Below are 11899 nucleotides of genomic sequence, written 5' to 3' on the forward strand. Positions count from 1 at the left end.
TTGGCATGCAGGTCTGTCTACTGCTGCACCATTTGTGTTCAATCCTGCATAAAGTGTACATCGATGCATTTATGCAACATACATGCACAGATGCTATTTACTATTAGCATTCATTGTTGGGGTTTTAAACAAATGGCTAATAAAGGACTAAAATGTCAAGCTATTTTGCTTTTTGAAAGACAACATTTGGAACATAAAAATCAAACAAATAGAAGGATGGATCGCGTCCATTGTTTCTTATGTGAAAATTGGACGTCAGAGGACCCATCAGGTCGAGATCCGTGACTGAGCCGCGGCGAGCGTCAGCGTTTGTCCGTCAAACTTCCCGGAAGACGGCTTCTTCTGCGTCCGTTTTTGTGAATTACTGCCGGCGGGAGCTTTGCAAAGCCGCTCGCTTTGGAGATTGGACTTGGGCAAACGGCGGCCATCGCTCACGGCGGAGACCTTTGGTGTCAGCGCAAGGCGGCGGAGTGACAGATAGACGTGTCACTTTATTACGGAGACAGCTCAGGAGGAAATGTAACTGAGCGCCCCCCCCCCCCCCCAATACCCCCCCTCCCCCAATGCAAAGTACACATCATAAAATACACAAATTATAGACGGCGTTCAAATTCCGCTTGATCCGTTTTTTTGCTCAACGCGTCCTTTCCATCAAGTTTGGCAACATTGAGCAGTTTTGCTCCATTAAGTTGCTGGTGGGGGCACTAAGGAGACCCCCGAAGAGCCGCCACCCCACCCCCATCCCAAATGCAGCTGAGGACCGGCGTGTTGGGTGTAGAAGGAGGGAACGGACTCAAAGGAGCACATCACCGCCGCTCCTTAATCAGACTTGGCAGGGGTCAGCCAGCACTCACATCAGATGCAACCTATACGTGTGCACGTGTGCGCGTGTGCACGTGTGCGCGTGTGCACGCGTGCGCGCGTGTGCGCTTAGCTAAGAGGCAGATGAGAGAGCGACAGCAAGAGTGTGTTTCTCACACTCACACTCAAGAGCCTGTGAAAGGTCAACTCTTAATGCTAACAGCGGCAGATAGAAGGTGGTGCGCGCGCGCACGCACACACACACACACACACACACACACACACACACACACACACATGCGTGCACGCAGTGTCGAGAATAGAACCCGCTCCAGCGGTAGCTTCACTTCAAACTGTCCGTCCCTCCATTTGCAATCTTGCTTGCCCTGGTGAAGGTCGGAGGGCGAGCGCAAGCCAATCCCGGCCGGCTTTGAGCAAGAGGCGCGATGCACCCTGGACTGGTCGCCGGCCAATCGCAGGGCACGTGAAGACAAACATTTAAAGCTGGAGTACGGATGTCCAAACGTTTTCCACTAAGGCTCACAAAAACGTGGCAGGATGTGCTCAATGCAGTTCACTGTGCTGATGCAGTGAAATGTAATTTTAAAAAAACAAAAACAAAAACACATTTAAAATAATGACAGCTTAGTGTTATTGGCAGTATTTGTGTGATGTTTAGATTGAAGAAATGTACAATATTTTGTAACATTCAACTTTGTAGTTGACACAAGCTTGGTATCTTGTAGCATTTTTTTAGCTGAATTTTTCATTTCAAAAATAGTGTGCCATCTTTCAACATGTCAGCTTTTGATGCAGGCCATTTTTAATGTGATACAAATTTAGAATCAGATTTCAGTACTGCACATTCAAATGTCCAACTTTGACGACGACTCGTTTAGGAGCTTAACAAGCTTGGGAATGTCAGAGGCAGTCTTGTAATGTAACCAAGTACAAATACTTTTTAGAAGTTACAAATGTCAGATACTTGTCGGCATTTAGTCAATCAATATTCTACAAAGTGACTTGAACTTCTTTTCTGTCAAGCAACTATTATATGCCGGCGCGCCAAGTCCGCCCAGGAAAGCCGGAGCCGAGCTTCCGAGCCCAAACCTCACGACTGTAAGACGAACGAAACCAATATCCCCCCCAAATTGCCGTTTCTGGATTGGTGTGGAGCGAAATATGCATTTGAGAGGTGTTGAGATTTGGAGTGCGTCCGCGGCGGTGGCGGTGGCGGTGGCGTCCAACAAAAAGCACACCGATGACCTCAGCGCGCTAAGCGAGATCCAGAACGAGCAGCAGAGAGCAGAAAGACACAGAAGCCGGTCTGGGCCTCGCTCTCGTAAGCCCCTTCACGGTCATCGGGGCTTTCTAACGTTTCCTGTTTTCGCAGGGGGGAATTGTGGGAGATAATCTCCGGCTGCCGATTGGCTGGCTGCACACAAAAAGCGGCCCTAGAAAGCGGCCTTTTGTTAGCGCCGGTGACTCAAATCCAGCCGCCGGCTTTCCTTTCTTTCTTTTCTTTCTGGTCAGCCCCAACGAGGCGCATGCATGATGTCCCTCATCATCAGCAAAAACCAAAAGAAGGAAAACAGGAGTGATGACCTCCAGAAGGGGGCTAACCCTCCTAAACGGTGTCAAAAACGAGCACCATGTTTTCGCCTAAAGAACCGCAGATGGAAATCCTAATGGAGGAATTCATCCATCGTGGGCAGCGCGCTGGTTCCGTTCGGACGTCGGTCTCACGGATCTCAGGATCTCGCTTCCAAATGCAGCTCTGGCCTGACTTCCGTTTCATTTTTTTTTTATTTGAAATGATTTGAAATTGAATTGAGTTAAGCAGAGCGACTTTGTATTTTTTTTACTATTCATAAACGTCCAGAGCGATTCGACATTTCCTGTTTTTGCTGCAACGCTGCGTCACACTTTTTGCCCATTCGTCCCTTAATAAATAAGTAATCTTATTGGAAAGTCTATATATATATAAAAGTGCATTATATATTTAAAAACATACCAAAAAAAAAACTTTTTTTTGTTTTATTAAAAAAATGCAACAGTAGCTGGTGTCGAAAGATTTTTATACGTTTGTAATTGTAGCCCGTTTGACTACATTTGACTACAAAATGATGTCACATTTGTTGAGATGACTCACGCGCATCAACATTTAGTGTAACTTTCTCTAATCTGTTGCTTCATCTGGTGTAATTAATCAGCACACATTAACCCGTCCTGGCCAATCAAAATGCAAAGTCTTAAAGCGAATGGCGATGATCTGGAGTCCAAACAATGCCCTTTGACACGTCTGTCAAAACATTGTAAAACGCAACCAAAGTCGGTATCTGGCGCGATAGCGGACGGCGTGCGGCGGTCCGAGCAGCCCCGCTTCCCACGTTCATTAGGTCTTGGCTGATTAGGGAAGACCTGATTAGCCTTAAAGACTTGTCTGAGAACAGCCACTTGCGAAGAGGCCCACGCCGGCGGAATCTCATTAGATGCTCCGTCTAATTCCCGTACGTGTCTACAAACTTGCGGCTCGGCTTCCATTGTCTCGCATGAAAAACAAAAACAAACCAATGTGACTCATAATCCTCTTAACGATCTTGACCTTGTTTCGTTGTCTGATGAGGTCGCCTGTGATCCCGCCACCTCCTCCTCCTCCGCGGCGGCCATTAAGTCACTCAAACAAAAGCGCTTTGAATCTTCCATAATAATAACCAATGTTGCCGCTTTCCCCGCATCCTTTTCAATCTTGAGCCAAGAGAATTTTTTTTTTTTCCAAGCCCAATTGGCAGATGCCAAACATGCTCGGCAAAGCCCTTTTCAGCCCGAGTGGCGGCGTGGCGAGTGAAAGTCACGTGACCCCGCAAATGGCGGCCGGTGGCAGCGGCATCCAAGAGGAGGCAGCTGAGAGAGAGAAAGGGGAACCTTTATCTTCTGATTTGAATAAGATGGCCTGGATCTGTCACAGCGTTTACCCTCCGTATGGTCAAAAGGGGCGCACGCACACACACAAACGCGGCAGCAACAAACAAACACGGCTGAGCGTGCTTACAACAGCTATTGTGTTGTGCTTGTTTTTTTCCAGCGCGGCTTAAAAATGGAGCTTTGTTTTCTTCATCAAACTCCCAGTTGGGCTCTTCCTTGCCGTGTACGCTAACACCTGCTTGGATAAGCGCTTCTCTGTCGCCATCCTCAACATCCCTTTGCAGTTAATACGGACGACTACCGAAGCTCTGCGGCCGTAGACTCAAACCCGACTTCCTCATCTCGGGTCTTTTGCATAAAACCGCAAGTTAGGGGTAGGGAAGGGCCTCATTTGGAGAATGACGGGCATACATTGTTTGTTTGAACTGAAGACCGAACAGCGTCACAAATACAACTTCCTCTTTTCTTTTTTTTTTTTACAGCAGGTGTGTCTTTGAAAGAAAAGAAAAAAGTCTGCTGACCATTTTGAAACTTCAATAGAGGATCAGTGGGCAAGGAGTCGATGATTAAAGTGGGTCGGACTCACCTTGACGTCAGAGAAGAACATCTTGAGCATGTTGGAACTCGGGTAGCGGGTGTAGAAGAACATGAGCTTGGCCTTTTTCAGGTGATTGGGTGAGAGACCCTCTTGTATCTGAAACGGCTGCCATTAAGGACCAACATTTATTCAGACAGAGCATTTATCTCCCAATGGTAACCTCATTTGACCCAAAATCGAGTCCCTAATCCTAAATCTAACCGAGTTTGTTTCTGGCCCACGGTGGATGGCAATACCTGGTTTGCAGTGACATGGACTGCATATATCCCATTCCTTGGATTTTTTTTTACCCACAAATGACCAAGACCTGACTCGTATTAGGTTCAGAACGATTTTATGCATATCTTAGCGTCCCCACATGGAAGAGATTTTTTACAACTATAGCCCAAGATGATGGTTGTTGTTGAAGGGTTGCTAAACTTGCTCAAGATGACGGCGCACCAAGTTTCAAATTTGCTTGCAATTAGCATTGTTGGTATCGGGCGTGACGCCGTCATGGCTAATAAAACGCCGTCCGGCCCTACAGCTGATGCCTTTTTACATAAGAAGGCTCATTTCACAGTCAAAGCAAGCGAGCGCCTTTTGCCTTCTCCCTGTGCTAACCTCCACCCGAAAAGAGGAAGAAGGGCTGCAGGGGAAAAAAGGAAGCCATTTGCATATCACAGACAAAGACAGCAGTTAACGCCAGCGATGGGCAAGAAAGCCTAATGGCCTGGCGACACCACATGCCAAGCCTGAATATGAGGCTCTGATGTTGGCTGTCTTAACAGGCTGACGAACAAGATTCAGGCAGATAGTCCGCCGCCCCATCAAAAGCCTTCTTACGCTCACATGGACCACCTTCAAGCAGAGGTCCTCCTAATGGATCACCTGGACTGAGCGGCGCAGAGAGGATGGAGGTGGTTTTGGTGGGGGTTTAACTTGAGGGATCGTACTGTTCCAATCTACAATTACATCCCCCTCCTCCTCCCTCTGCTCCACCCCTAACATCCCCCCGACCCCCTACTCAACCTCCCTGCCTCTGCCAAAGCCTTGGAGGAGTAGAAGAAGGCGGAGGAGAAGGAGAAGAGGGCCTCCGACGCTTTGGACCGAGCCAACCGCGGGGGGACTGAATCACATCTGCGCCACTGAACGGCCCGAGCCATTTCCACGGTGAATTAGCATCCGTATAATGTGTCTGATTGCATCCATCTGAAGGGTAAGGAAGCGGGAGGGGATCTGGATAAGGGGGGACTGTTTTCAACTTTGAGTTGTTTCCCAAACAACAGTCGTAGCAAGAACAGGTTTGAGCCGTAAATTCTTATGAAGATTTACATTTGAGCGGCCAAAGTAGACCGACTTGACTTGATTTACGATCGGCGGGGGTAGCCGCTGATCGTTAAAACCAGTCAAGTGTCCAGATGTAGCTGTAACTATAGAGAGGGAAGAAGGCATCAGCTGCTCGATTGGATTGCCCTTGGCCTCGGGGTTACACGGCGAAGCCAGCAAATGCGCAACCGCGCCGCCTTGGCTCCTTAAAAGATCCTGTCTACTTTGTTTCAGTAAGCAAGAGGCAGAGAGGGAGCGAGGGTCTTGCGGGGAGGCTGGAGTTGGGGGCGGCGACGGCGGCGGCGGCGGCGGCGGCGGGGGGGGGACACTGGCAGGCTGGTGTTACTCCATCAGGCCCGGCCAAAAGAGCAGCACTTCACTCCCCGCACCACACCATCTGCTCCGAGTGGAGGGGACACAATAGACCCTCAGACACAGAGAAGCAGCTCGTTTTCAATCAGGCAAGGTGGGATGCTTTGGGGGGAAGCCATCTGAACGCTCTCACTTCAAATTCATTAGGATATTGTCTTTATATTGTTGTTGTCACTTTTCTTTTTTATCAGGCTTCTTTCACTTTTAAACCAACCGCAGCCATCAAGAGTCGACCATTAAGAAAGCCTCGCATCTCCTGATGAGACGTTTTCATCTCTAATTCCCTCACAGCTTGCAAATGTAATTGTGATTGGACTTAGGGGTGGCGTGCAGAGCTATTATTTTGTCATGATGGTGCGCTCGCACCAGCTGGCTGCCGCAGTTCGCCGGGACACAACCCCGACAAGAAATCACCGCTCCCTCAATACTTCCCCAACGCCCGGAGTCATGAGAGCAAAATAGCCACTTCCCTCCCCGACTCCAGGTGTGGACACAAGAACATTCCGAGTTGGACCGCGGACAAACGAGCAGAAAGCCACCGCGGCCATCTGCTCGGCGACGCGCGCAGGACGGCGGTGAACTTGAGCGCGCCTCGCAAAAATGTCTGACAAGCTGTCGCTGACCTCTGAGACTCGGAAAGAAGTTAAGAGTGATTCGTAAATTGGGGCAGAACGATGAAGCGGGGATGCACAAAGCGCAACCTCAAGTATGGCAATCAATAATAAAAAAGGTGCAGATTGCTCAGCTGGTGAATAGCCAGAATGTATAAAAGCCACCATGAAAAGCGCCAGCATCTGGCCTGGGCGCTTGTTGTTTGATTGTTTTCCACTTCCTTCCAGTTACCGTCCGCCTCTCTCTCGCTCGCTGTCTCCTCTCTATCTCTTTTCATCCCTCCATCGGGAGCGGGCGAAAGCAAAGGATTATGGATCTCTGGAAAGCGTTCAGCCTTAGGTCAGAAGACAAGACAAGGCGAGGTAATGAAAGATAAACAGCTCACTGCAAACACCTGTTAACGTCCGCTTCAAAAGAAAAGCCAGGGGAGGAGGGGCCCTTTGCAGGGAGGCAAAACAAACACACAAAAAAGAAGCATTTGGCTGCCAAGCAACAGCCCGAGGGCCCCCCGGGCTGTTGACAGATCTTTATGAAATGAAAAAAAGAAAGAAGGAGAAATGACAATGATTGTGGGCTTTTTACAACAGCGATGGCCGATAAGAGCAGCGCGGGAGAAAACACAAGCAATCTTGAACACGCATCTTGGCCGAGTCCTCGGCCGAACCTTGTTTCACATGCGCAAAATGCAAAAGCCTCTGGTAGGGCCTCTCGTAGCCTTCAATAAACATGTCCTCCTCCCAAGCAGGTAAACGAGGGGACGGGTTCATTTAGCGGAGCATGAATTCTAATGACTTGAAGCTTTGCAAGGATAACCGAGGGCGCCAATCAAATTTTCATGAGGGTAAAAGGGGCTTGAGTAGCGCGGGGGGCTGAGGAGGAAAAGAAGCAGGAGGGACTTGAAGCTATTAGCCTCTCGTCTCCAGGGGGATTCAATCTGAGCCTCCCGTAGGGGAGGGCTTCTTTATCCACGAGCCGCCGTTGGGGTTAAACTATAAGTCAGGACGTAGAACACGATTGTGTGCCAACTTGCAGGATGCTGATCTTCCTCCTGGTTCATTCAGGACTTTTTTCAAATGTATTTTTTAACAAAAGCAATTGGGGCAGAAAACGTCACGGGGACCTAATCTGTCTGAGTAAGCGATACGCGATAAGAAAGCTTTTAAAGCACTTACGCTGTGGAAGACGGAAGAAAAGCTCGTGAGAAGGCGAGCTAGGAATGTAAAAATACATACAACGATGCTGTGAAGCAGGACGGGAAATGATTCATCAACACTTTTGGCTATTTGTTAGCAGTCTGGAAAATGACTTTTTGAGGTCTGCGTGCGCATTTTCTCAAGAAAGGATACATTGCTGCCTGAGTAAGGCGAGATGTCGGACATGTCCTGCAGGTCGCCACACTCGGATTTGATGAGCGACAAGGAGAGTCCCTCGGCCGTGCTGCCGGGGTGCGCTGGTGAACACGAACGATGGTGATGCCCCAGGTGGTGCCCGGAGGCCATCTTGGTCCTCAGGCTGGTGGTCTCCCGGGACAGGTCCATGGAGTCTGGCGAGGAGCGCTCCTTGCTCGGGTAGCCGCCCGTGGGTGGGCCCAGGTGACTCTGGAAGGGGTAACCCATCAGAGGCAGTGGAAAGGGGTGTCTGAAGGAGGGTGGGCTGAACCCCATCGTGGCAGAGAGTGAGGACGGGTGAAGAGACGGGTGGTGGTGGCCGCCGTGGGCACCCACGGCTGACGGCTGGTGATGGTGGTGGTGGTGATGCTCGCTTGCCGCCTTCCTTACAACTAATGGCAGGGCCTCCGTTTGGTCATTCACCGCACCTGGAATCCCTGGAATGCCGGTGAAGGAGTCGAGCGGATTGGGAATGATGACGTCGCCGAAACACTGCAACCTCTGGTTGGTGGTGTGGAAGTTTGGGTTGTCTCCGTTGACTGCGGCGGAGAACCTGTCAGGGGGTAAGGAAAGCGGGGGGAATGCCTGCTGGGGCGTGGGGCGAGGGGGTTTGGCAAACACCTTGACCACAGTGTCCACCACCTGCGTCATAGCTGAGTTGAGTTCCTGCTTGAGCGTTTCTGCCAGCTGTTTGCCTTCGGCGTGCATGGAAGCGCCCGGGCCTCCCTGCCCTTTGCTCCGACCGAGCCCATCTCGCCTTGGCTTGCCGGCGCCCCCCAGCAGAGACTGGTCTCGAAGCAGTGCCCGCGCCCGATCCAGGAAGTGGCCCGGATCCAGGTCGGACATCTCATTGTCGGAGCGCAAGTCGTCGCCTCCCCGGTCGTCGGCGCCGTTGTCGGACCTCACCGGGCTGTCCTCGGACAGGTTTCCGAGGTCATTGTGCAGGTCGTTGTGTTCAGAGTCATCAGTGGAGTCGTAAATCTGGAAGAATTTCTCCTGCAGCTGACGGAGCTGCTTCTGCATGTCCTCCAGCTGCAGCTTGAGTTGTCGCCGCTCCTCCTGCTTCTGCTCTTTCCTCTGACACGCCAGCTGGGTGAAGCTCTGTTGCTGCTGCTGAGGCAGACGCTGCTTGCGCTTATTCTCGCGGCTGCCACCGCCGCACACCTCGCCTGCTCGCGGGCTGCCGGGGCCCTGGCCCTGGCCCTGGCCCTGGCCCTGGCCCTGGCCCTGGTGCTGGGAGCGAGGGGGCGGGCACTCCAGATCCATTTCCCGCTCGCCGTCCATTTCGTGGCGAGAAGACGGCGGCACCAGAACGCTGGGGGAGTGGCTCATGCCGCGAATGATGTTCTCCACACGGGCTCGCTTGGCGCGCAGGTGCTCGTCGTTGAGACGCTCCATGTCGAACGCGCCCAGGCCGGGGGGCCGGCCGAAGGGCGACAAACATTCCTGAGGTGTGCTTTCTTGGGAGGAGTTGCTGCAGGCGTCCTCCTGGGGCGCGTCCGAACTGGTATTGGAGAGCCCTGATCCAGGGAAGCCGTGGTCGCCTCTTTCCCCTCGATCTCCTCTTTCCGGCCCGCCGCCATTCTTCGCCAAGTTGTTCTTGAGCAACTGTGAGATGATGGTGGTGCCAGGGAAGGGCATCATGGCGTCCTCGTAGGAGTTGGCCCTCTTGAGCAGCTTGCGCAGCACGTTGGACTTTGACTCGCTGTCGCCGGCTGATACCGCGCCAGGCCCCCCGTGCGGCTGCACTACAGAGCACTCCATGGGGTCGGCGTCTGATCCGTGGTGGGAGTGAGCGCTCAGAGAGTTCATGGCACTAAAAATGGCTGCTTTGGCGCGGGCGATGCTATCACTGGTCACTGTGGCTGCGGCAGAGGCGGCGCTGCCCACGGTCCTCTTCACACCGATGTCCACACGTCTTCGCTTGGTCTGTCTGTTCAGGAGGGAGTCGCTGTCATGGTCCGGCATCACGTGCTGCTGCTATTGGGCCATTTCCCACAAAAGCGCACGTGTCTCTGGGAGGAAAGGCTGTGTGCACCTGGAGAGGGGGCGGGGTCACAACACATCAATTATTAGAGCCTGCAATTAAAACTCTCCAAATTCAAGAAAGCAGGAGAAGTGCACACGGCCAACTTTTGCTCCTGGGACAATTTGACCCCCTCGGGAGGGTTGATGGGAAACAGGCGTCAGAATTGGGCCCCGGCCTGACATTCCAGGGCAAAGTCCTACATTTTATCCCGTCCCCTGTCGCACACCGCGTGACACTGAACCAGTTCCCACGCAACACAAAGCGGCAGAAAATTATGATAATGACTTAAGCACTTGTCCTCATTTCCATGTTTGTGTTGTGTGCGCGAACATAGGCGCCATTAATTGCGAGGGTCACGTGACAAAACGGGGTTAAGATGATCTAAATGCAAAGTCCACCTCTCAAAATGCCCGATCCGCGCGGATCAATAAGCCCGCCACAACTCCGATGCAGGGCAACAAAAGAAAAGCAAAATGGGACAATTGATTTTGTTGCCTGCGTGAGCTCGAGGCTGGGCGCGTTTTTTTTTTGTGTTTTTTTTGTTTGCTTTGGTTTTGTTCCTTTTCACGTGGCAAGGCCACTCGCTTCATTCTGCTCAAGCGAGCACGTCGCGACCGTCAAAACGGAGACTGAAAAAGCGCGACGTGCAAAAAAAAAATCACATTAAAAAAAGCAGCAGTGCTTCTGTGACAAATACTCCAAATATATGTTAAGAAACATGATGTGAAACTGACAGAGAATTTTGTGAAGCACTTTCCAGTTGACAGTCTAATTTGAATTTGAGAAACAAAGAATGTGAAAATTAATTCTGACTACTTGAAATGTTCTCACAAAGCACTCATTTCTATTTAGTCACTGCCCCTCAAAAAAAAATCAAGAATGAAATGTCAATCTAACAGAACCGAGCGTCAAGGCGGTGAATTATTCACTTGTTATTCTTGGTTTAAATAATACATTTAAAAAAACAATATTATATTTACTGTAATTTTGGGGGCAAATGAATCAAATCAAGAAAAAAATGACGTTATTACTGACGGCAGAATAGTTGACATGCAGGAAGTTTTTTTTTTTTTTTTATGCATTAGAAGAGCTCAGACAGGAGATGAAGAAAAGGAAAAAAATCATCGCCATGAGGAGCCTTAACAATGAAGCTGGAAATAGTCGCCAGCGCGAGCACCTGTCTTTTGGGAGCCAGCACCTGTCTACCACAACGCGCGCGCGCACACACGCACACACACGCACACACACCCTCACACACACACACACACACACACACACACACACACACACACACACACACACACACACACACTTCTCTCAATAAACTTCCCTTTCCTACCTACAAAAACATTGTGGAATAAAGCCAAATTTCAAATTGTTGCCCTAATAAATGATCCCAAAATTATATTTAATGATTCCAAAATAATAAATAAGAGCGAGTGAGAGTTCAGCTTATAGATGCAACAATTCAAAGCGGACGTGCGCCACTTTGAAAGATGGGACTCGTGTTCGCGCAATAATGACGAGAATCAGCCCGTACATCAACACACACGCGCGCGCGCGCGCACACGCATAAAAAAAATTAATAGATTCATTTAAAAGCCTTGAAAATGTACTTTCCGAACTTACTTTCGACTTTCCCGAAGCAGGAACGTTTTCCTCACCCACAAAATAGCGCACAATGTTCAGGAAGTGACGGAAAACCGCGAGCACTGCCTGCGGGGCACTTTTTTCTTCTTCTTTTTATTATTACAATTATTATTACTACTGTTATTATGATTGTGCCCGCGTCAATAAGATTGAACGTATTTTGAATGTGCTGAGCGCCCAAAGGCGCCGACGAGAGGGGAGGGATCCGACGACAAG

The 11899-nt window shown here is 50.3% G+C and overlaps 1 protein-coding gene across 2 annotated transcripts in view; it reads right to left on the reverse strand.

Moving 5' to 3' along the window:
* The window catches only part of LOC147159025 (prospero homeobox protein 1-like), a 35170-nt gene that overhangs the window by 22805 nt on the left and 466 nt on the right, over positions 1 to 11899 (reverse strand). Inside the window, exons 1-3 of one of the 2 annotated variants that reach the window (XM_086060954.1) lie at positions 11663 to 11893; positions 7963 to 10042; positions 4313 to 4420 (exon numbers count right to left, since the gene is read on the reverse strand). In XM_086060954.1, the coding sequence (XP_085917080.1) occupies positions 4313 to 4420; positions 7963 to 9972 (2118 nt within the window). In that variant the 5' untranslated portion in view covers positions 9973 to 10042; positions 11663 to 11893. Of the gene's footprint in view, positions 1 to 4312; positions 4421 to 7962; positions 10043 to 11662; positions 11894 to 11899 lie in introns of those variants that run through there. The other variant, XM_086060953.1, reaches the window with a different exon arrangement.

Source organism: Leptonotus elevatus, chromosome 18 (genome assembly GCF_054856555.1).
Source record: "Leptonotus elevatus isolate MCC_2025b chromosome 18, RoL_Lele_1.0, whole genome shotgun sequence".
NCBI lineage: Eukaryota > Metazoa > Chordata > Actinopteri > Syngnathiformes > Syngnathidae > Leptonotus > Leptonotus elevatus.